The sequence below is a fragment of the Podarcis tiliguerta genome (genome assembly GCF_965153285.1).
Source record: "Podarcis tiliguerta genome assembly, chromosome: 6".
Lineage (NCBI taxonomy): Eukaryota > Metazoa > Chordata > Lepidosauria > Squamata > Lacertidae > Podarcis > Podarcis tiliguerta.
In genome coordinates, this window is record NC_139539.1 from 51,115,850 (window position 1) to 51,142,454 (window position 26,605).

Here is a 26,605-nt window from a genome sequence, read left to right on the forward strand (position 1 = left end):
TAATAAGATAGTAATTGTTTATTATAAACAATTAAAATTTATTGGTTTACAAGTAAATAGAAACTTTATACTGCCTAGGATGATATTCAAAATAAGACTAGAGGTTTATTATTTATCTAGAGACAGGAGAGCAACTGTGAAATTAAGGATTTCTGTTTGGCTCTCTGTACATACCCAAAGGCACCATGAAAGATCACTTATTCAAAGACTGATAACTTTCTAAAAGCAATGCTTGGCAGTTACTGGGCAGAAGAATTTCTTTCATGAGATAAAAAATTTGCTGCTTTGCTAGCAGAGTCAAAATATTTGTAATTTGCACAATACATGCCCTGAGTATCATATTTATAATGTTTGTTCTCAAAAGTGCCATTTTTATCCCTGGTTTCTCCTTTTACATAGAAAAGAGGTTGTTAAACTGAAATGTGTTAGACAGATGGTCATGGATTCAATATGAAAAGATAATTAAACTCAGGTTTCCTTTTATTTGTGACACTTAATATAAAAGGTTTTATTTTAAAATTGCCAAATTGTTCGGGGTGGTTAAAACAAAAAGGGACAGTGAAGAGCTCCAAAAGGATCTCTCTGCAGTGAGTAAACAGGCAGTGAAATAGCAGGTGCAGTTCATTATGAGCAAGTTTAAAATGGTACACATTGGGACCATATTTTACATATATGCCAATGGGATATGAGCTACCAGTGACTGATGAGGAATGAGACCTTGGCATCATAGTGGACAATACTGACCCAGTGTGAGGCAGCCGTGCTAGGGATCATTAGGAAAAGAATTGAAAATAAAATTGCCAATATTGGAATGCCATTATACAAATCTTTGGTGTGATCACAGTTGGAATGATGTGTACCAGTTCTAGTCACCTCATCTCAAAAAGGCTGTAGTAGAGCTGGAAAAGTTTGTGAAAAGGGCTACCAAATTGATGAAGCAGATGGAGCGACTCTAGTATGAGGAAAGGTTACAACACTTGGGGCTTTTTGGTTCATATAAAAGACAAGTATGAGCAGACATGATAGAGGAGTGGAGAAAGTATCTCTCTCATAACACTAGAACTCGGGCACATCCAACAATTCTTAATTAACACAGTGCATAGAAAAAATCATATAGAAATCATTCTCATAAGTGGTGGTCAATTTAGATGGCTTTAGAGGATGATTAGACAAATTCATGGAATATAAGTCTATCAATGGCTACTAGTTAGGATGGTTAGGGTCTGCCTCTACTCTTGTAGGCAGTATGCCTCTGAATAGCAGCTGGTGGTTATCAGAGGTGAGCAGAGTGCTATTGTGCTCACATTCTGCTTGCAGGCTCCTCATGAGCATCTGGTTGGCCACCATGAGAACTGGATGTTGGCTATTATTTGGTCTGATCCAGCAGGCTTTTCTTATGTTCTTAACCCCGGCCTCATAGTGAAAAATATTACAGATTTCTTAACTGTTTTAAAATGGTGACAACACAGTCTAGAAAATGATATATGTGCACTAAATTTAAGATTAATCCATTCACAATGTTACCTGAATAATAATAATACATTTTAATATGTACATACAAAGCAGGGGTATAGAAACATTGGCCCAGATGTGACTCCTAGGGCCTCTGGATCCTGCCTGCATTGCCCCCACCTCACTCTGTCCCTTTCCCACTGAAATTATGTGTAAAATGGCTTTATTCAGGGACTTTTCCCTCCATGTGTGATGCAGCCCTCCACACATCACAATCAAGCTTCAAAAATGCCTTCTATTGGAGCAATTAAAAGTCTATTTTTGTCAAAAAGTGGATTGTAGAGGGCGTATGTGGGACATTCTTCCCAGAAAGTGCAGCTGAAGAAGAACTTTCCCTCTCTCTCCAATACCCCCCACAAAAAAATAAAGCTTCAATAAAGTTAACATGATGCACATATAAGATTGTGGGTATGGTATGTGGGGTATGCATGTGATTTGCATGTGGGGAAGGCATGCAGCCTCCAGAAGACTGGCGAAGATGATACCTACAGCCCTTAGGCTGAGAAATGTACCCAACCTATGATATAAAGGAAAGCTGAAAGAAAGCCACATTCTCCTCCAGGAAAAAAAAAATCTTACCTTGAAATATCTCCCCAGTACCATTCGGCATCCTGCAGTGATGAACTGCAATTCTCTTTTATCCCACTTGTGTTTACTGGAGTTATTGGTTTGGAGGGCTTTGGAGGAAGAGCTGGAAGAGAGATTTTGTTGGTTTACTTTTTTGGCTTTATAATGATATCTCAAAATATTAAATAAGGGATTCAATCAGGAAATAATACATTTTAGGTAAAGCATTGTATGGCACTAAAGACCTGTGAGAACTGAAGAGAAAGAAAAGGAAAGTGACAGAAATCCCTTTTCATCTGAGATTGTGGTACTAAAACAGAAAATTCAGTTTTTAAAAAATGTCTGGTTTAAATGAAAGATGATTTGGCAAGGAGTAATGAATTACTCAAAATATTTTTCTATTTACTTCTACAATGCCTACCACACTAAAGTAGTTAAGATGATTCACTGACTTCTGTTTCAAAGGCTACTTTTAAGTGCCCTAAGTACAGTAGTTCCCTGTTCTTGCACTTGCTGAATCAAGCCAATTTAAATTACACTGAACTTTAACCTAGTCATTCAAACTCTGAGTTGCTGATCAAGCATCAGATTCAGTTGGCAGCATACAAAACAGCCAGATTCCAGGATAGAGGGTTTTTTTTCTTTCTATATCCTCCTCAAATTGCGCACGTTCACATTTCTCACAGCGATAGCCCACCTTTCTTCCATCATGGAACCACAAGGAGCCAGTGCCCAATGCCAGACCGATTACAGAGTTTTTGGTTTTGTTTGCTTATGTGGGTTGGACACCATAAAATTTAAACCACACCTAGAACAGATTTTGGAACTTTTATTTTTTTAAAAGCATGAAAAAAGTTATGGATTGGGCCATTTGTTGGACACCTGCAGGACACTGGTCTTGCAGAAGGCACTGTAAATTCGGGCACCAGTCACAGTTCTGCCTTCAGTGACAATACAATACTTGAGCCCAGCACCATGAGAGAGTGGGGCTGATGGAAAGTAACACATTTTGTTGCTTGGAAACAATTCTGAAGTTGACTGTGAAGTGCTTCGGGAACACATCCTACTTTTTTCAAACTACAACAACGTACTTCCATGTTCTATATCCAGAGAAGACTGGCCCTCCAGATATATAAGGAGAATAGTACATAATCCAAATTCCAGCCCTTGACCCTAGGACTGGCCATGCTCTAATCTATTTTACTGAAAATTAGCCTAAGGCTATGCTTGCAAAGACCAGGGCATTTTTGGATTGGCTTTATATGTCTGTATAGCCACCCTGGCAATTTATGTTGCACTGCAGTTCCATGCCATAAAAACCACTGGACTACTGACAAAGTGTCAGGACTTCAATTTGTGTCAAAGTACTATGATGCTAAATAACCAAATATTGTTTCTTCATTTGTAAAAAAGTATCAATCCACATTTTTTGCAACATACTGTTCAGTTTTCTAAAGGCCTATTCTTTCTCAACACTGGAAAAACAGTGTGCAGGAAGAATATTTTAATGAATTATCTACTGGACTTAGCAACATCCTCAAATTAAAACATTGCCTGTTACTACACTACAGACTTGAGACTGCAAGTGAAAAAAAGTATCAAGATTAAGAATTATTCTTCAAGTTTACTTGAGATTTTTTTAAGAACTTCAGAGATATCAGATTGTATCAACAAAAGGATAACAGACTGCTTCACACATATATATTAAGAACATATATCACATGCACATAATTATGAATGAAGGTGCTATATATCCACATCTTGCTTGAAGAGGTTGCACATGTGTGTTCTCCTGAAAGGCTAGAGCAAATCTACAAATCCCTGTGTCTGAAACTGCTGCTATTATCCTGGTGGAGAACCTATGCTGGGAGCTACACATAGAGACTAAAACCTTTTAATTCTCTTGGATCTATATGCCATTTTTTATAATCAAGAAAGATGGTATGGATGATATCGTCTACTGAGGATGCATGATAGGAGTATTGCATCTTGGTTCCACTCTTGGTTGGGTAGACCTCAGAAGGTAGCGCTTGGGTTAGGACCCCTGCCCTTTAGTTGCGCTAGGGCAGGGCTGGCCAATATGGTGTCCTCCAGATGCAGTTACACGGCAGATTGCATCATCCCTGATCCCTGGACCTGCTGGCTGGGGCTGATTGTGGTTGTAGTCTAATAACATCTAGAGGACACCACATTGGCTAGACCTATGCTAGGGAGTGCTGTATGGTTTAGCCTTGTTCCCCATACCCTTTAAATATATATTCAGAACTACTGAAGATTTTATCAAAGGATTTGGAGTTGAGCTTATCAGTATGCCAATGTCACTCAGTTCTATTCCTCCTTTTCCAGAAAAACAAGGTGAGCTGGTTGAGTGGATTCCTGGCATCTGTAATGGACTGAATAATGATTAATAAACTGAAGCCAAATCTAGACAAGACAGATGTTGAGAATGGGAGGTATGACTGATCTAGAAGCTGGTGACTTTCCTGTGCTGGACAGTGGTCCTATGTGGGTGGGTGTGTCTCCCCAGCCACCAGTCAGGGCTTAGAAGGCACCCTAAGCCAGCACAAGCTTGTTAAACACCAAGGGCCAAAGCTTACTCTCTCAGTGCTACTCTTTGGGCAAAACCTTGCAGATAGTAAGGAAGCCATCTTAATAAGAGTTCTAGCAAAAGCCAGAACATTCAACATATAGCAATCAACCAACCAGTACACAAAGAAAGAAAACTACACAGCGGAAGGCAGAGGAAAGGAGGGGAGAGAGAAAAGATCATGAGAGAATGAGAGAAGGTAAATCTCAGGCAGCCTATTCTGCCTCTCACCTGGGGTACTATAACCCCAATACTACCTGTCATTTAGTGGTGCTGACACCCACTAGATTGACTTATTCTGACAATACATGGGGGGGGGGGAACCATTCATATAGAGGGGGGGAGACAGAGAGAGTCATCCAACAGTCAGCACCAAATACAATCAGCACCCTAACAGAGCACCCCTGAATCCACCCTGAGAGTCTTACACCCATTTTATCATCTGAGGGGCCAGTTCAGTTTTAGAGTTGTTAAATTTGTCAGTGAGATTTAGTCTTTGTTACACATAGGTCAGCTTGCAAATATTTATTTATTCACTATTAAAAGAATTTATATATTGCTTTTCAGACTGTCTTGCCAGAGTGGTGCATGCTTTGGTTATCTCCTGCTTGGACTATTGCAATGCGCTCTATGTGGGGCTACCTTTGAAGATGACCCAGAAACTACAACTAATCCAGAATGCGGCAGCTAGACTGGTGACTGGGGGCGGCTGCCAAGACTACATAACACCAGTCTTGAAAGACCTACATTGGCTCCCAGTACTTGGTGTTGACCTTTAAAGCCCTAAACAGCCTCGGCCCAGTATACCTGAAGGAGCGTCTTCACCCCCATCGTTCTACCTGGACGCTGAGGTCCAGCGCCAAGGGCCTTCTGGCGGTTCCCTCACTGCAAGAAGCAAAGCTACAGGGAACCAGGCAGAGGGCCTTCTCGGTAGTGGTGCCCACCCTGTGGAACGCCCTCCCATCAGATGTCAAAGAGATAAACAACTACCTGACATTTAGAAGACATCTGAAGGCAGCCCTGTTCAGGGAAGTTTTTAATGTATGACATTTTAATGTATTTTTAATCTTTGTTGGAAGCTGCCCAGAGTGGCTGGGGAGGCCCAGCCAGATGGGCGGGGTATAAATAAATAAAATAATTCATTTCAAGAATAGCAAAAGTGGACCCTGCATTGCACCTCAGAACAGAATGCCAGCATAGAAGCTGGAGGGCAGGCTGTGTGACACCCAGCTCTGTCTTTCAACACTTTGCTGCCATTTCCTGCCCCTGCTGCCTGGGGGTAAGTATTTCATTCTGCCTGAGGATGAGACTGGCTGTGTACGGCCCATCCCCTCCACATGTTTGAGAGTCCTTCCTGAGTTCTCGGCAGTTTGTGAATAACTCAGGAGTGGACCTGTGTGCAGCTGTGCATTTTCAGAAGGCCAGGTACACCTGCCAAACAGTTAATGTGTGGGTGTACACACACATATGGAGAGGAGAGTGTTAGACCTTTTGGAGGATCAATCCATGCTGCTCTTGCAATGCTGCATTTCCGCTAGATGCACAAGCTAAACAGAAGGCAACCGAAGGCTTTCTGCTCCACTTCACAGAGCACCTAGCAACTCAGGCTTATTTGTGCAGTTTATGCACACCCAGAAACTCGAATAAGATATTTATGTACAAGCCTGATGTGCTAAGTACTCCATGTGGAAGAATGGAAAGATGGCCTAAATGACAAGCAGCACACAAATAAGGGTGTTAGTTCAGTCAATCTCCCTTACTCCACACTGTCTGACTTGAACATTACAGATATCTGGACTGTGACGCAAGTTATTTCTTAATTTAAAATATTTATATCTTACCTTTCTACAATTGCTTAAGGCCACTGACAACTTCAATTTAAAACCATTTCATTCAAAGTAAACATCAAAACCAAATCAAATTCCTCCCCCCATCTAATATTCCCAAACAAATGGGACTTGCATCTAAAGGCAAGGAAGGAAGAAAAATGCTATGTGGTGGTGGTGGTGTGTTCATTCATTCCAAAAAGCTGGTGCAGCCCAAATAACACTCTGCTTACCATTAACAAATAACCTCCCTGGTAGGAGAGCAACAGGGAAGTTCTCAATGAAGATCTTAAAAAGTTAGTGGGCTCTAATGGGGAGTGGTCTTTTTCAAGTCCAATTGCTGGAGGGTGAGCTTGAGGAGTTTGCAGCTGGGGAAGACAGAGTTAATCCTTCCCTTTCCAGGTGCACCCTTTAGGAAAATCACCCATGCAACAATTAGGCAGTTAACCCCTCTTTCTCCAGCTGCAACCAATAATGGCAAATACATTTATAAATACATAAATTCAAAAATCAACATATGAAATTGGGCCAAGAACTTCAACAGCAGCAGTGCAACTGGCAAAGTACAGTCAATTATGTTTCCATCTGCCACGCCATCCCCCACAAACAGGCAGGCATATGACATTCTGCACTAACTGCAGTACAGTATTTGAATAGTCTTCAGCAACCCCACTTATGACACACAGCAGTAGTGAATCCTGGAAATTACAAAGGTATAGATAAACTTGGTGCAAGTTCTCTACCTCCACTAAAAAAGGATAACAACAGCATATCAGATGCAACTGGGGGTGGTTGGAAAGGACTGCTTTTCCATGGGAAGAAATAGATTCAAGATGCATACCTGCTCCAATAAAGCAACAAATATACTACTGATAATAGGTACACTTCACACTCTCAGAGCCTCAAGCCTCCCAGTCAACATAATCTCCACCTTGTCTTGATTCAGCTTCTGCTTGTTAACTGTCATCTACCTTAATAGAGCTTCCACCAACCAATTCAGAGAAGTTGCTTAAAGAAAAATAAAGCTTGATGTAGTGACAGCAGTATATTGATTATACCTAACCACAAAGCTCTGCATTATCTCTCCTGGTGGCTTTATAGTTATATTAAGTAATATAGGTGATAAAACTGATGCCAGTGGAACCCACTATTACATCTCCCAGAGGATGGGCTGGCTAACCACCATCTGGGATTGTTCTAACAAAATGACACAGAGTGAAATCAGTGAGATGCCAACATCTACTAGATGTTCCAGATGATGCAGTAATATACTATTGGTCCACAATAACAAATGCTGCTGAAAATCAGAAGGGAAGCATTCCCTATATCTCCAAATTAAAATGTCCCACCAGGGCACCTAAAAGTACATCCCTATTTTGTTGAACAGAAAACAAACATATTGAACCAAAGTGCAAACTACACATCATGGGGCTCTGAAATATTTGCCTATACTTAAAAAAAAATCCCAAACAGACTGGGTAGTCTACATGGACAGTTGGTCACAAGGTCACTGCTTCACCCTCCTGCCCAAGACCTTGTCTAGCTCAGAATTACCTCCCCCAAATTGCCATTTTACTGGAAGTAGGAAATACAAGGAGCACACATTTTTGCTTTGTCGTATTCCTATTTTTCTCTAAGCTCTACAGGATATTCTAGTGTTTTTTTTTTAAAAAAAATAAAAGCTTGTGTTAATTTAATGGTTTTAAATCCCCTCCCCACTGGCCATTGTTGCCATGCAGCAGTAGCACATTTCCCCAAGAAACAAATTGAGATGAAGCTTCCTACCCAAACATTCTTCTATATCCAGACTGGTGCCCGTGGTCCCTGCCTTTGGATGCGGTGGGGGCTGAGGAATCCAGCTAGTCTCTATGGCACAAAAAGAGTGCTGGAGAGCAGCTTCCTGCAGTCCTTGGTTTTTCTTACTGAACTGGCACAGAGGGAGTAAACTGCAGGGAGTGATAAAAGGCTCCAACAGTTCTGAGGCTAGAAAGCCCTCTTTGCTCTTGCCTCTCTCTCTTTTCAGGACTCCATAAAAGCCTGTCCACTGTCCCAGGCTGGAAACAGCAGGGACTGGCAGGAAGTTTCTGCCTCTCAGAAAAAGCCTTTTACCCCTGGTGGTGGACCCAAACCAGTGCTGAATGCCTTCCTACCTACAAGGGCAGAAAGAAGACCAATCCTAAATATCAAGAACGTAAAGGGACATTAGACAAAATAAGGCAAAGTAAGACTTATTTTGTATATTGGGGGTGGGAGGAACCTCAAAACCTCCTCCTTTTTTTGGTGGTCTGCACACCACAAAGCAAGGAGGTGGGGAATACCACAGGGAAAGAATGAGAAATGATTCTGCACTTGAAAAATACTTGTTTATAAAGGAATGTATCTTGTTGAAAATGAGTGGGAAACTGCTCTAGGAACTGGTTGCAAAAGGCTTATATTTTCTTAACATTAAAATATCTTAATTTATTTGCTACATTGAAAGCTCTCTTAAAATCACTGGTACTATTCATGGAAAGATGGAACAGTACCATGAAGGTACCTCAAGACTGGCACTAGGTCCTCACATTTATAAGGCATTTGTACCTTTTGATATTATTTGTACAGCGAATATAACACAATAGCTTCTATGGTCAATCAGCATCTGCTTGGTAAATTAGTATCCATTTGGAACGAAGCTGCAATATAAAAATGCAAATCCTTCATCCTATAAAGCACAATTGGTGAAGTATTTAATTTTCTGATTTAACAAGTCACTTTGGTCACTTGCAGGAACTATCCACACCTGTTCCAACAGTACTAGCATAATAGTAAATTACAGAATTAAGTGACAGTATTAAAACAGTGCTAGAGATGCAGGAGCATAACGGTTGATTTTTTTATTTAGTATTGGTTTTATAGGCTGCCTTTTGGGATATAATGCACACAAGGTGGTTTACAGTATAAATAAAATACAAAAAGGAAATTCAAACAATTCCAAAATAACATTATATAAGGATGTACATAGGCACATGGACTTTAGAATAAGCTCCCAAATTTAATTTTACAGCCACCAAGCATAACATAATTTAATGTGTTACTGTGGAGAGGGGAATAAAATGATAAAGACTTAAAACAGTCCACTATGAAAATGAGGATTTTCCCATGTTTCACTGAAGCAATACAACAGCTACCAAATCACCTAGAAAACTTAGTGTTGAATTGCACTAACAAATTAAAGGGCACCTTTTACTCCTCTAAGTTATTTTCTGCCTCTTGTGTGCTCTTGATAGAATCCTAGAAAACCCAGCTTTCATTTTTCAAAATATTGCTTTTAGCCTTTTCCTCCATAAAATTATGTTTGATATTCAATATTTCATTGTCAAGCAAGCTGCACTTCCCCTGAAGTACCCCAAACCATATTTATGCAAAAAGAAAAGAAAATCCTGATTTCGCAGAAGGCTCAGATTTTATTTGTTCACTGAAGCAGAAACAGCTACTAATGGCAGTTCAAAAAACTATGTTTAGCCATTTCCTCAAGATTAAAAAGTGAGTGAATCAACAAAACCTTTCTTCTGTATTTGTACATAAGCATGATCAGATCTAGACTTCAATAGCTAGCTGGTATGCACTGCTAAGTTACACAATTTCTCACAAAGGCAAAGATAAACACCATTTCTCACAGTGGAATGGTTTCTCGAAAGCCTGCTTATTAGTAACCCTACTCCCACTCTAAGCCAGCACCACCGACCAACCTGCATTCAGAATTCATCTAACTCTGATTGGGATTTGAGAAACTGGACTCTGAAAGGAAATAGCACTTCAGCCAATGAAAGCACAGTACTGAGATCATACGTTGGTGACGTCAGTACATAGACTGTATCTGTGGAGTTTCTAGCAGGTACTTTCAGTATAGCTGCTCAGCTTTTGCAAATGATTTTCCTTTTCTGCTTTACAAAATTCCAAACCTCTCTCTGTGTGAAGACATTTTATGTCTCAAAATACACTACAAATTGAAGCTTCAGAGTCATGTGTAAGGTAATGAAAAGAAAAAGACATGACTCATCCCTAACAAGACAGTGGAAGCAATTCAGTTACATTCTTTCTAATGCAATTTACATTATTTTCAACAGTTAAGACTCCAAAATCCACTGTTGGGCAATACTTTTTATTAGGACCAACAAAAATCTCACAGAATAATTTTCCAGAAGTTCTCTTATCTGTCAGGTTTGCTATTATATAAGGCAGGGGATAAGAAAGACCGGGGCAGTGGAATTTAAAAATAAATATGAAACTTAAGGTGGATATTTTAGCTCCAATATAACTCTACAATTCTATGATCCTATGATTCTGTAAAATGGTGATTACTTGCAGCTAGGTACCGCAGGTATCAGGTTACACCTAGAATTCTGAGATACACAGGCAGTGGCTGATCCCCATTTCTGGAAACATAAAGCCTGGCTGTTATTCAGATCTTTTTCATAGCATAAGCAAAACACACGGGAACTGAAAGCATTTGTGCAGTATTACATCAAATGACTATTTCTTGTTTAGCCAGCATGTCTGATTGTAGTATTTGATTACAATATAAAAAAGGGTCCAGTTAATTTAACTTAATATATGCATTTTTCTTGGAGCAGATTCTTAAAGCACTGGCACAGCAAGCCTCCTTAACTCAAGAAATATCTATTTGGGCTTCTAACTGTACCAGGCATGGCTATGCTACATGTAAGACCTTATCTCACTTAATGTGGTGTTATTGGTTGTGGATCTCTGGAAAACATTGTGCAACAATTCACAGTGGTGTTTTGTTATGTCCATTTCTGCCTCCTCCCACTTGTTCCCAAACTAACAGTATTAGTTTCAGATTTGAATTCATGCCCTGAGACCTTCGGGTATAGGGCGGTATAGAAATTAAATAAATAAATAAAAATTTTGAGAACTGCCCTAATACATTAGAATGGTACAAGAAAGCTCCCAAGGTGGTAAAAACTTTACTATCTCCCATATTACTTGTCAGTTTTGTGCCTAGATGGTTCTTTAAATGCAAAGACAAGAGGTTCTGTAGTATTTGAAGTAGTAATTTATTACAGTACATTTCATAAGCTAGGGTCTGTATCACTAAATGCAATTATCTGCAGAAAAGAAATATGCTTGCAGCCTTGCTTTAGAACATCTGCAAGATGAAAAAACATTAGACCATTTATTATGAAAACTATCAGTTTGGTATTTCTTCTGATCATATCTGAGTAAGTACACAGGATTCAGTAGTACTAAAGCACTGACCAGCAACTGTTCACATGCCTTCTCAACCTTTATCAAGCAGCATAGTCTAAAAGCACCGTGACATCATGAAGTAGTCATCGCAGCAAGACCCAAGGATGATTTCCTGGGGTGCTGAATAGCTGAGGCTCCTTTAGAAGAAGATTTTGCATAATATAAAGGCTAGATGGACTGAACAGATTAGATCAAAGATTTTTTTTGAAGCAGGATGTAGCTTTAAGATGAATATGTATGAACAGAAATATAATTTGCCCCTTGGAACAAGCATATTCAAATCCCAGTTTAATTTTGTACATGCATCCAAACATGGCAACTTCAATGGTTTTATGTACAATGGTACCTCCGGTTGCGGAAGGGATTCATTCTGGAGGTTTGGTTGGATCCCAAGGTTTCCGCAACCTGAGGACCGCTTCTGTGCATGCGTGTGGGGCAAAACCTGGTCAAATACTTCCGGGTTTGCCGCTTTCGCATCCTGAAGTTTATGTAACCAGAGGGTTACGTAACCGGAGGTACTACTGTAATTCCTTTTCTTGCACCCTAAAATCCTGCACTCCAAAACCAAGACTCATGCCATGTAGTAATGCTAAGTTGACGGAGACATCTCACCCTGAATGTCTACAGCTGTTTCAGTAGGAAGTATTAACTAATAATAATTCTGTGTTAAGATCCAAAAAATGGGGACTCAGACCACCACCCACATGTTCTTCCCATTTTAAGAAGGAGCAGTTCTTCTCTAGAAGAATCTAAAATGTAATGTTTAATTTGGGCTAACAATATGTGCTGTAGCTTTGTTAATCTCTAGTAATAAAACTCAACAAAACTGAATTGAAGGAATTATAGCTTTTAAAAAAAGGTGACTGGTCTTCTGTACTTCATCCCAGTAATTAGCCAGGCCACATCATTTTGCTTGGCCACATCATTTTGCATAGGCTTGCCGAGGAATTCCTATGCAGCTTGTTTTTCCCCATCATATCCCAAATAGTCAAAATCTTACCATTTATTATTTTCTAGGGTTTAGGGGGGGTCCAACCTATACCAATATCTACAACATAAGTAACCATGTCTCTAAGAGGGCCAAAGTGCTGTGTGCTTTATATGCAAAATGTGTGTGGAGGAAGATTATTGGGTTGTTGTTTTTATTTTGATTATGTATTTTGTGATTTTATATTTTGATTTTATTCTGTGAACCGACCTGAGACCTCTGGGTCTAGGGTGGTATATAAATAATAATAATAATAATAATAATAATAATAATAATAATATCACAACAGCAGCAGCCCAAACCACTCAGGAAGTAAGACTCACAGGTACATTCTAGCTGTAATCATGTGCAACTAGCCTTGGTGTATTTCCCATCAAAAGACACAACCAGCCAGTTCAATAAGAACAACATAAAACAGGCAAATCCCCTTGCTAGATCTGTGTGAATGCATTAGGGAATGGGAGCATTCTTACAGAGCAATTCTATACATGTCCGCCCCCCACCCCAGCAAGAAGTTACAGTATGTTCAGTTGAGCTTATTCCCAGCTCAATCCTATAAATATATAGGATTGCAGCAAAGGTCTGTCGGTTGTTTTCAATTTGTAGAATGCCATACAGTCTCATAGTTTTTCTCCCCTAAAGAAAAAATGTTAGAACACCAAGACCTGGCTCTCTTGATGCTCTTTGCATAATTTTGAAAGTCTTTGATGCTCTCTGGACTTTTGAGAATCAGAATGTGTCTGAGGAGAAAGGTTAAAGCCCAGGATTCAAGAAATTTTATAATAATAATAATAATAATAATAATAATAATAATAATAACAACAACAATAACAATAACAACAATAATAATAAACAATTTTATTATTTATAACCCACCTATCTGACTGGGTTTCCCCGGCTACTCTGGGCGGCTACCAACAGAACACTAAAAACAGAATAAAACTTAAAACATTAAAAACTTCCCTAAACAGGGCTGCCTTCAGAACAACATGAAGCCGGAGACAAAGTCCTCATATTAGTATTAAGCTGAAATAAAGAGATCAGATGGTTACAGGCAGACTAACTGGATGGAATCCAGTTATCAGGTTGAACACTCATCTTAAAGTTAATTTTCCAGCAGGGAAGCACATTTTCTCCATTACATAAACAAAACCATTCCCTTTTATTTCTGTGTCCTTCTAAGATAGATCAAGCTGGGTTCTTTCCATTGCTTTGATTTTTTTATATTTTTTGCAACTGAAAGGAGCATTTGGTGGGGATGATTCAGTTCTGTTCTTACTGGTAGACTGATACCCCATTCTTCTACAAGTGTCTGACCAGAACGGCAGCAAAGGTGATGAAGAATTTGATAATACTACATGTAGATTATGAACCCAAGACCTATAAACCTAACCAATTTTTACAGCAGCCATAAGAAATAGCATCTTCTTTACATGTCAGTTAGAATCTACACTCTCTATCTCTATTGAACGATGCTGTAATTTGTTTTCATGTAAAGCGGAAAGTCCTTGGAGAATGAGGAAGAGGAGATACCGGAGTATCTAGAATAATACTAATTAGTCTCTACTGCCTTTTTTTCTCCTGAGGAAAGAAATAATCTGGATGCTAGATAGAGGCCTGTATCTTTAGAAATTGTAAGCCTATAAGGGCAAAACTGCATGTTACTTCATTTTCCTCTCTACCTCAGCAGGGGTGCTTGGGGAGGAGCAATCTAAATTGGGACATTCATTTTGGAAGGCTTAGTGACTGGTGGAATTGTTAAATGCACACACTGCTATAATCAAATGGACAACCCATTATGGCATTTCATTTGTAAAGAAAACATTGGGAGAGACAATAGTAGACCTCCTGAGTAATTTATAATTTGGCGCTTAGCTTGAGTGGCAAGACTGCTGTAGATTCCACTCAGCCTCTTCCTCCAGATCTGCACCCTTATATGCATCCCATAGGCACCCTTAGTTTCCCAAAGATAAAGTATGGTAGCTATTTAAAGAGCTGTGCAGAAGACGTGTTTATTTAAAAATACAGTAATGCACCTTACGTCATCCCATCAGATAAGTGTGCATGGAAGTGAAGCCTACAGCATTTAGTCACATGCATATAAATGAAAGTCTGCTATTTGCTGCACTGCTAATATACATTTTTTTAAAAAGCAATTATTACAAGTTACAAAATAATATGTCATACGTACAAGCCATATTCCAGTTCTCTTAAGTGATAGCTCTATAAACATTTTCAGAATAAGAAGCAAAATGTTGCTACAGAAAGGCATAATAATGAGGCCAAAGAACTACAGTTGTTGTACCTCAAGAGAACAGTTTCAATGGTCTCATTAATTTGCAGTTACCCAGAATCCTTCTTTATTTCAGTTGACTCTAAAAATCTTTAATAAAACCACAATTTCTTCCTTTCTATATTGTGCATTTTATTTTGTTTTCCACATTATTCTATAATAACCTTACAAATAGTTTAGGAAAAATACACTTTCCTCCCATCTCCACAACACTTTTTGCAGCGATGCAATACTGGGGCATCAGTGCTGCAGCTTCATCTCTCAGTCTTTTGCCGCCAACATATGCTCCAATAGTACTTCATCACTCCTTCCAGCCAGGTCTCCTTTCCTTCTGCAGTACCTGGCCATCAGGAGTCAAGTTAGTATCATAGCAGAGTGCTGTGATATTAACTGCTACTGTACATACTGGCTCTTCCCTCTGCTCTGCTACCCCCCTCCCAAGTGACATAGGCAAAAATAACAGCACTGCAGCATTATTTTTCCCAGTGTGCAGGAAGAATGCTGCAGCACTATTGTAGCTACCTCTCCCTGCTTTACAGGGTTAAGGGGTGCAGGGAAGCTGACACTCACTAATCTACTTGCACCAACCAAGCAGGTGGCTGGCTAACCACACAGCTACCGTCTCCTCTGTTGTACCAAACATTTCAATAAGTAGCGTACTTTTCTATTGCACTCATGCACCAAAACTAACTTCCTTAGCGTAAGACTGCTACAGAAATCACAACCAGAATACACCTTATAGCAGGAAGTTCCCTGATATTTCTCAATCAGAAGGGCTTGCTATTATCAGAGAGGGTTGAAGGAGCTCTATGATGTCCATGTCACACTTGAGTAAGAATTTGTCCTCTCTGCCTGAGAAGCTGAGGCCCAGCACTAGCAGCTCCCCAAACTCAGCTTAAGGAGTTCTAAACAGGATTTACATTCTTTTTAGCCAGAGAGAAAAATTCTCAATAACTTGATTTTTATTTAAGTTGTTTATATCCTGCTTTTCAAACTAGTTTGCCAACAATTTACGTCATTTAGACGTGTAGATAAGGGGTTGCATGTATTCAACAGCATTGCTCAACTGACAATAAAGCTTCCGTTGTAAGGAAAGGGATAGAAGCAATTTTTCACTATTTGTCTACTGCCCCCCCCCCAATCTGTGCAACACACACAGATACAACCTATGATTTCCAGAATTTAATTATTTATTCTCCATTTACAGCCCTTGTTAGTTTCTCTTATTTTCCCTCTAACAAAATGTAACTCTTCCTCCTGTAAGTTTGCATATACCAGGCAAGCTGTGCTACCACCCAAAAATGATACCTCAAAGTAATGGTTTGGCCAACATCAGTTATAAAATATGTATACAAACATCACAGTAATGCAATAATAGCTAGGAAATCTTTATGATAGAATGGGCCAAGGACATGGGAAACCATATTGTTCTCAAAACTTGTCACTTTTCTGAAAAAAATGTAAGCCTATTTAAACAAGTTTAACCTTCTGAAGTCTTCACATATGAATGGGACCTGCTATACACTGTCACTGCTGGTTTGAGGTGCGTATGTAAAGGTATGGGGGCACGTATTTAGCAAATACTTGGAAAGGTACCTCCACATTTTGCTTCATAGCTTTCTTTCTAGAGGGCTAGAGACTTACAGTACTTTTTTAATGAAAGCTCAAAGTCTGGGGCCCTGCCCATGGGTGCCAATGGAGGCCTTAGTGGTGGGCACTACATTGGCAACCCCTTACCTCATATATTTATATGTCCCCAAATAAAACTCCACAACTACTGTAGGTAGCTCAGTTTAACTTTTTATGCAGATGAAGTCAGAAAACTGTTTCCAACATAAGACCAACATAAGACTTAACTCACCACAGACCTTTGCTATAACCTGCTACTTCTCATTTTATTTTAAAGCTTTACCACATGTAAAGTACCAAAGATGACTGGCTGCCTTAATGCGGGTATACCTGTTAGTGGTTTTGAATGTGTCACAAATGGTTAATTTCACTCAGTTAAGAAATTTATATTAAAGATCAGGAGTGCCACTAAAATAGCTAAACATACGGTACCTATCTCACCACACACACACACACAATTCTCTGCTACATGCAGATGACTGAAGAGATACTACAAACATAAGTGTACATATATTCATTTTGTGTCCCTAGTTGTAACCTAAATCTGTAACCACTGGCTATGGAATGCACTCTCTATCAGTATGTATAGTCATTTCTTTATTAGTCTTCAGAAAAGGGATTTTCAGCGACTTAGCAATGCAAGGTATTTTTGTAGATATTTTCTACTCATTTTCATGTTCTGTTTACATTGTTTCGCTATGGATGCTCATAGATACACAAGTGCCCATGGAGGCTTTCTTTGATGCTCACAGGGCCCCATCCCCCAACTGAAATTAGGCTTCAAATAAAACAATGGAATGCTTTACTCCCAGGCTTAACTGTGGTACAGGACAAATTTTAGGGTTGCTACACCAGGGGAGGGGAGAGTTGTGACACATAATAATAATAATAATAATAATAATAATAATAATTTTTTGTTTATACCCCACCCTCCCTGGCCAAGACCGGGCTCAGGGCAGCTAACACCAAATATAAAATACAATAAAAACATTAAAACAAACAAACAAAGTAGCTTCAAATACAGTTTAAAATATAGCTTAAAATGCAGCCTTGTTTTAGTGGTAGCCCATAAATCAAGATTGTAAGGGGAGAAAACATCAAATATTCACCAGGGCCAAACTATCCATGCTGGTCCTATATGGGCCAGCAAAAAGAGTCGAGGGAAAATTTATTTACAAAATCCCACGTAAGGGGTTCCATAAAAAAAAAGGAAAAAGGGTGGAGAAAGGGGGGTCAGACTGAGTCCAGCCCAAAGGCCAGGTGCAACAGCTCCGTCTTGCAGGCCCTGCAGAAAGATGTCAAATCCCACATAGCCCTTATCTCCTACAGCAGGACATTCCACCAGGCCGGGGCCAGAGCTGAAAAGGACCTGGCCCTGATTGAGGCCAATCTAACCTCCTTGGGGCTTGGGACTTCCAAAGTGTTGTTATTTTTGGACCTTAAGGGCCTCCACGGGGCATACCAGGAGAGGTGGTCCCATAGGTACTAGAGTCCTAGGCTGCATAGGGCTTTAAAGGTCAAAACCAGCACATTGAACCTGACCCTGTACTCCACCAGGAGCCAGTGCAGCTGGTAAAGCACTGGATGAATGTGATCCTGTGACGAGGACCCCATAAGGAGTCCCGCTGTGGCATTCTGCACCCACTGGAGCTTCTGAGTCAGCTTCAAGGGCAGCCCCGCATAGAGCGAATTATAGTAATCAACCCTGGAGGTGACCATCGCATGGATCACTGTGGCCAGATCAGGGTGAGAAAGGTAAGGGACCAACTGATTAATATGGCAGAGATGGAAAAATGCCGCCTTTGCTGTAGCTGCAACCTGCGCCTCCATAGAGAGGGAGGCGTTGAAGGTTACACCCAAACTCTTGACAGAAGGCACTGGCACTAATTGAGCCCCCGCAAGAGCCCCCCAACCCCATGTCGTCCCGACCCAGCCAGAGGACGTCTGCTGTCGAAGGATTTAACTTCAACCAGCTCCCATGCAGCCATCCAGCCACAGCTTCCAAGCATCTAGTCAGTGTGTCCGGGGCCGAGTCAGGACGGCCATCCATCAACAGATAACGCTGGATGTCATCAGCATATTGATGACAACCCAGCCCAAAGTTCTGGACAATCTGGGCAAGGGGGTGCATAAAGATATTAAAAAACATTGGGGAAAGGATTGCGCCCTGAGGCACTCCACACACCAAGGAATGCCGCGATGGCAACTCCTTCCCTAGCGCCACCCTCTGTCCCCGACCTGAGATAAAGGAGCGCAGTCATTGTCTGACTGTGCCCTGAATGCCCATGTCGGCAAGGGGGTGGTCCAAAAGTTCATGATTGACCACGCCAAAGGCTGCTGACAAATCTAGAAGAATCAGCAGTCCCGACCTGCCTTGATCCAGCTGTCTACGGAGATCGTCTGTTAGGGCGACCAGAGCCATCTCGGTCCCATAACCAGGGCGAAAGCCAGACTGAAATGGATCCAAAGCCAATGTTTCCTCCAGAAACCTACCAAGCTGTTCAGCAACCGCTCTCTCAATTACCTTACCCAGGTACGAAAGATTCGAAACCGGGCGGTAATTGGATAGATCTAAAGGATCTAATGATGTTTTCTTTAAGAGCGGACGCACCACTTCAACTTCCTTCACATGTGGTGCCAACAACAGTTTATCTGATTTACAAATCTGCTCATGGGCCCAAAAAGGTTGGCGACCCCTGTACTATATTCTGATTATTAGAATCTATTAATTAGATCAGGTACTGTAGGGCTTAACCTTAAAAACCCTTAACCCTTAAAAAGGAGTTAGAGGGATGATCTTGGCATTAAACACAATAGCACTAAGATCAGAAATAAGCTTTCTGTCTCCTCCTTATAAATAAAAGGCAGTATTTCCCATTGCCCAACCCATCTTAGCATTGTGCTATTTAATGCTATAATTGGGAGATAAGATGCCTGTGCTTTAAAGATCCTCTTTAAAGGAAAGAAAGAGGGAGAGCTTTCCAGTCACCTTCACACTAGCAATGGAGAGTAAGGGTTGGAAATGCTGAGTATGTGTGTGCACACACCCTGCCTGTGTGTCTATATGTCCAGTCTGCAAGACTAAGTGACTGTCTGTGTGTGTGGCTGAGTGTTTGTTTGGTACATACGGAATACTGTGTGTTGCATGCCTTGTGCAGTGTGTTTGGCAATGGAGGGAGGGAAACGAGGTAGATACTTTTCTTTTTTTCTTTCAGAGGTTGGAATGCAGACCCATGAAAGTTGGGCAGGGTCAAATCTGGCCCTCAGGCTGAAACAAGTTCTCCATCCCTGCTGTAAGCTTTGTAAGCTTAATTGATAGCAAGGTACAGTGAGGCAACACAAAACATTTTAAGTCAGACTCCACTAACCAGGTGCTCTCCGGATGTTTTGGACTATAAGTCCCATTAGCTCCAGTCAGCACTGCCATGGAGGGCACCAGGGTTGAGAAGACTGTTTTAAGTAAACATGTGAAGAGGTTCTTACTGCAACATTATTTTTTTCGGAAACACATGCACTTATGAGTGTTCTATTTAACAAACAGAATACACAGAGCTATTACATTACTATGAGCTTAAGCCTGAAAAGTACAATGTACCAGCTTGGATTCTGCCATGTGAAACCTCAAAGATAAGGAAGTTGAACTATCAAACACATTAGTTTATCACATATCAAATGGAATATACCATTGCTAACATTTAAAGAACAAGCAGTTGAGAACTTAGTAAAAAAATAAATATTCACTTAGGCCAAGTTATACAAGTGCAGAAATACATATCCATTTTAAGAGCAACGGCACATTGATGTGCAACTGATCCATATGATCTTTTTTGCTGATGTGCAACTGAGCCAGGAGGCCCGCAATGCAGCACAGAGATGTTACTGCAATTTCTACCCCAGCATGTGCATAATTTCAAAGCAGCATCAGAGATAGGGTGTCCCATCCTATAGCATCCCTGATTTGAGAGGTTCAAAGTACTTAGTGACCCTTCCATTCATTTCTGCCGTATCAGAGGGGTTCTGGTGAAATGTGCAGACACTCCCCACTATACCCTCTTAAACCCCAACAGAAAGGAAAGATGAAGTACCAGAACTGATGGGCCTTCATGACCCGAATTAAGTTTCGTTAAGGAGCCCATGGCATTTTAAGTTCTGAAGTCTGTTGTTTTCTTCAGCATTCGACAGTTCCTTCCACAATATAAATATACTCTAGCACTCTTATTTTAAGTATTAAAGAGATAAAACAGCTAAGACTCAACTATTCCTCCTACAACTCATAGCATCAAGTACAAACAGAATATGAAAGTTGTCGCGTTTAACCCAAGGGGTTCCAGAGCAGAACCCTCTAAGTACTAATCGACACATCACATATTACCTCTGCTTCCAGCTTTAATCAGATGGCTTCTAGATGATCAATTAGCAGTCCATGCACCAGATGTGGCACACAGAACTGTTTCTATGGCATTTGAGAATACTGAAAGGCAACCCCCCCACCAACATTTGCACTCCCCGGTCACTAGGATGCTCAATGGAAAAGCCCTACATTCAGACTTTTCACTTACATATGGGCAATGGCTCCAGGAGGGACTAGAGATGCGCTTGCAAGTCTCAACAGTAGCTAAGTCATAGCTGCCTCATCTAAGGAAATCTTCTTATACTACGGCCTGAAAGTAGCAAATAAAAAAAAATCTAACAAAATGACCCATGTGAGAAGCACTTGTTGACAAGAGAAAAATAATGAGCAAAATAATTCAGACACCTTATGCTAGACATGTGGGGGAGACGGGTGCAACAAGAAGGCAACAGACCTTACAGAATCACAGCCAGTCTGAGAAAAGAGTTCCCTTTTCCTTACCAATATGATACGACTCATAAGAATGAAGAAAATCCTACCTATGGCACCTCTAAGATTTTTCTCTTGACCTTGCACTACAAGTTGCCCATTCCTGCACTCTTGTGTCACTTCCTAAGTCTCCGATGCACCAGAGTAGATGCCCCTCTCTTACGAGCATCTTAAGGGGGGGGGGAGCCCTTTTTATGTTACGCCTTCAGGGACCCTGGATAATATAAATTAGTGCACGAAAGCTGCCTATGTGCCTGCACTTTGTTTTGCTTCTTTTTCTCCTTGTGGTTATTTTTGTGTCACTTGCTTGCTTACAAATCCATGTAAACTGCTCCACATTTAGTCCTTGGATAAACACTTTGCTATTAAGAGGGGAAAGACCCATGGAAGGGGACAAGGAGAGGTACTCGGCAGTAGAGATGCCTGGATTGCTCTGTAATAACATTGGTATACATGCACATGCATAAGCACACATATATACAAATAATTATGAGATAATTCAAGATGTATCTTTTATACTGAGTGCATACACTCAGAAGCTGTGACCAAATGTGGTTTAGTGTGTGACCATTTAATTTTTATACATTAGAACACAGGTAGCTGAGTTACGACGAGTGAGACCAATGGTCTATCAAGCTCAGTATTCTCTACACTGACTAGCAGTGGCTCTTCAGGGTTTCACATAGCGGTATCTTCCAGCCCTACGCAGAGAAACTAGAGATTAAACCTGGAACCTTTTGCATGCAAAGCATATGCTCTACCACTGAGCTACAGCCCTTCCCCTTTGCGTAAGATTTCCAACAACAAAAATTATCATTTGCATGTTGGAAATGCTTTAAGCAGGCAACACCCTACAGAAATGAAGACAAGGAAAGGACATATTCTTTCAAATCCTTGCTAGTCAAGAAAAAGTGCAAGCCGTATAATTCAATGGACAGTCAAAAAGGAACTGATGTCAATGTACTTTAGAAGGACCCATTCCAAAATCAGATTCAAGATAATATAATCCATTAATGCAAAGTTTGTTACTGCAGCACTTCATGTTAAAAGCAATAGCTCACTGGGAATGTTTACAAAGTCTCAGATGTTGCAGGATCATATTTTAAAAAGCTAAACATTAACAATATTTTCAAGAATTTATAAACCTGCTCCTCTCCACTTTGCAATAACACTGTCAAGTGAGCTTACTTGACAACTAACTGCAAAGTAAGGGGGGGGTGTTTGAGAATACAGACTATTGCTTCACAGCTTATACCTTTGAAGCACAGTAAATTTAAAGGAGAAAAAAAACAACTTCAACAATGTCGATCTAATTGACTAACATCCAATTAATAAGTATTCAATAATTATGATGGATTTCAGGACAATCCAACCTACATGACTATTTTTTTTCACCCTGGGAAGATATACTTTTGCATTCCTTCAATAATTGATTGAAGAGGTAATATAAAGTTTCATATTCATAAAGTTCTGTCACTAATGTATTTCTGAATTTATATAGTCTATTTCGACTGCATCTTTAAAGAACTTGCTTCAGCAACTTGATATCAGCACAAGACACACGTATAAAATCTTACACTTTGGCTAGAAGTTAATTTTCTGCTAAGGCTGAACAGCTGGGGCAATGTCGTCCATAAAATAATGTTCTAGCACTCCTAAGCAACACAAAAGCTCTCCCTAGACAAAAGTGCTGAAAATTGTTGCCATTAACAATTGAAAACGGTTTTTAAATTGTTATTAATGTGTTATTGGCAAGTGTTTTAAACTTAGTTAAGAAAAAACATGATCTAAAACTTTGCAGACCAATTTCCCTATTTATACATTCTCACATATAATAGGTAATAGGTTTCTAAGCTATTGAACATTCCACAACTGTGCTTCACTGCCACTGGAGATGATGTAATCTACTCACTCAACTAATGTGCACTGCCACAGACCACATTAACAATGCTGATACATTATGCCAGTGATCTCTTATTAAATGCTAGCAGAGCAAGAGAGCTATTCCCTTTATCATACATGAAGACTGTACCTCAGAACACACACTTTGCATTCAAAAGGTCCTGGGTTTAAACCTGGCATCTCCAGACAAAGCTAGGAAAGCCTCCGGACTGAAACCCTGGAGAGCTGTTGGCAGTCACTGGTAGACAATTCTGAGCAAGACTGACCAGTGACCTTACTTGATATAAAGCAGCTTCCTATGCTCCTACAAATATATACATACAGAGAGAGAGAGAGAGAAAGGGCCCTCAGTATGTACATGAGCTTTCCAGAGAAACCATGGTATGTACCTCTATTTAAATATACTCTGATAAGTGTAAGAGCTCATTGGTAAAGTACCCATATACAATTTTCAATTATGTCTAAATGAGTCATAATGGGGTAAAAGTTATCTTCCCTTTCTATTTTTTTATTTTCATTGTAAGATTTAGCTATATATATTTAATAATTTAAAAAGCATATTGTAGAAGTCTGGCTTTTGACCATCATAAAAAAAACAAACCTATTCCACTAAATATCCAATGCTTGCCCGTTGCTTAATATCGTTACTTCCAGATCCAAGTTCCTCATGAGGAAGACATGCAGATTTCACCCACCTGCCAAGCCAACTATGCCTTTAGTCTATCAATATGAAATATTTAGACAACTGAAGACTAAGACTGACACCCATAAATTGCACTACAAAACTATGATTTAGTAAACTAGCAGCAATCTAGACTATTATTCTTAAATCATTTATGCTAGCAGCGGACTACTGAAGTGAATGGAGATACCTGATCAACACTAGATGTAGTAGGTTACTCATACACCCCAAAAGTTATTCAAACAAAATCCTGGAAACAGCTATTAGGAGGCCTACATCAATTCAGTGTCAGTGCTATACTGCATTAACATGGTTGTTCTGTAAAGGAACTCAATAATGACAACTATTATAATAAACATTTTGGTGAAAATGAAACAATGTTCATCTAGTTTGGATATTAAATTGACAAGATTTATTGCATTGGCATTCTTTACATATGAAAATTCAATTTTTAGCGATAGCCACACTTATCACTTCTGAACCGTTTTTCTTTCCTTACACTTGCTTCTGATATCTCTCTCACATCTAAGCACTCTGAAAGTTTGTGGTGAGGTAAGAGTCATGAAGGTCTTCCATATTTGTGAATTTGCCTGCACTATACTACCTAGGAAAGTCTCTTTAAAAATTGAGTGAACTCCAATGGTTTTCAAATACAGGGTGTAGAGTTCCTGGTTGGGTCAAGAGACATACTTGAAGTCTTAGAGAAAGCATTCCAACATAACCTATAAGCAGTTTTCCTGGAAATACTGTGGAACATAATGAACAAGAATTCTGGGGTCCCACATCCCACAAATGTTCTTTGATAAACGTATCTAATGTAATTCAATCTATTGGAATAGGATGGCTAGTATCTACTGTAGCATTCTCCTGAATACAATCCAAAAACTACTCAAAATTTAAAAGGCTACATGGAACAGATATACCTAAACAGATACTGACAACAGAAATGTGTAAGAAAAATAGAATTTAAAATATATTCTACAAGTTAAAAAGCTTAAAATTAGATAGATATGCACACGTGATCTTATTTATTTATTTATTTATTTAAGCTAGCCAACCAAATAATAAAAGTACAAATAACTATGTATTAAGGACTGCATGCTATTTTATACATACATCAGATCTGCAGAGAAGGTCAGTTTGAATTTTTTTTTTACACCGGATCAAGTTCCCAGCTTTCATGGTGGTTGATAAAAAGTTTAACTGTCTGATGAAGCATCAGAAATCTGAATGGATATGAGGAGAGGTCTAATGCTTTGCATATGCTCCCCTCCTTATAACTACTGTATAACTACTGTATTATTAACCTTATCATGTTCCTACTATCGTCTTATTACTAATTTTAATGTCACCCTCCATCCCCAGCTTCTATGTTCTCTCTCTTTAGCAAACATTATAAATCCTTGAAAGCCTTAGTGTTGGGTTCACAACTATGCAAAGTAGACCTATACCAGTTTGCTTCATTTGCATAGTTTATTCAAAGTACAGAATTTTCTTTTTTTCTCTGTTGTGCACATAGCATATAGCCTTGATCAGATTTCAGTCTTCCTCACAGGAAATGTTCACAGTTTTCATTACCAACTTTTAATTTAACTTATGCTTCAGCAATTCAGAAAACAAATATGAAAGCCATTAGGTCATGACAACATAGGAGGTACTAAAAAAACCAACTGGACATGTTTTGCTTAGAGATTATACAGCTCAATCCTTTCCCTACTTGGGAGTAAGTCCTATTGAGTTCAATGTGATTTACTTCCAGGTAAGTAAGTAGAAGATTGCAGCCTAAGAGGAAATAAAATAGTTCTCTGGATTATTAAAAACTGCAATCATAAAGGAAACAGAGAATGGTTGCTACATGCACCAAGAGATAGGACTGAACTTTTTAAAAAAAGTATTTAAACTGCAGTTTCACAGACTTGTGGTTGATGTTTGAAGCTGGTAATATCAATATGCATTCAGCAATAAGTTTTCTGAAGAATTTCCAGAGGAGTAGCCATATTAGTCTCTTGCAAAATAATCTTGTGGCACCTTACTAACAGATTTATTATGGCATAAGCTTTTGTGAACTCAAGCTGACAAAGTATGCCTGAGTCCATGAAAGCTTATGCCATAACAAATTTGTTAGTATTTCAAATGCGACAAGACTCTTGGATAATTTTTCTTAAGAAGTTATGGAACACACTGGAGATTTAAGAGAAGCATGAATGAGCATCATTGGTGTGGATAAAGTCCAAGAAACCATGCTATTGTATCTGGCTGAGCTGGATTATCTCTGAGGTTACTTTTACTTCTATTATTCAGCTGGCACAGCCTAAACACCTTAGGTCACAAAGAATCACATATCTGCATGACAACCAGAACTCTGAAGTAATGGAAGGGAGTGTATTTTCCGAACTTCATAAAAAAAAAACCCCTCACAACAATCTCAAATTAAATTTAACCAAAATGTAATGTAGCTTTTTTCCTTATTAAAACCATCACCAGCATGGTTTTAGGAATCACAAGCCTGCAGCAATTTCAAACACCAAC

At 39.6% G+C, this 26,605-nt stretch overlaps 1 protein-coding gene across 5 annotated transcripts in view; it reads right to left on the reverse strand.

Moving 5' to 3' along the window:
* LOC310680796 (phosphatidylinositol 3-kinase regulatory subunit gamma) overlaps positions 1–26,605 on the reverse strand; it is a 237,361-nt gene that overhangs the window by 22,090 nt on the left and 188,666 nt on the right. For all 5 annotated transcript variants that reach the window (XM_083447788.1, XM_083447786.1, XM_083447787.1 and 2 more), the window contains one exon: positions 2,092–2,203. In XM_083447788.1, coding sequence (XP_083303914.1) covers positions 2,092–2,203 — 112 coding nt within the window. The remainder of the gene's footprint in view (positions 1–2,091; positions 2,204–26,605) is intronic.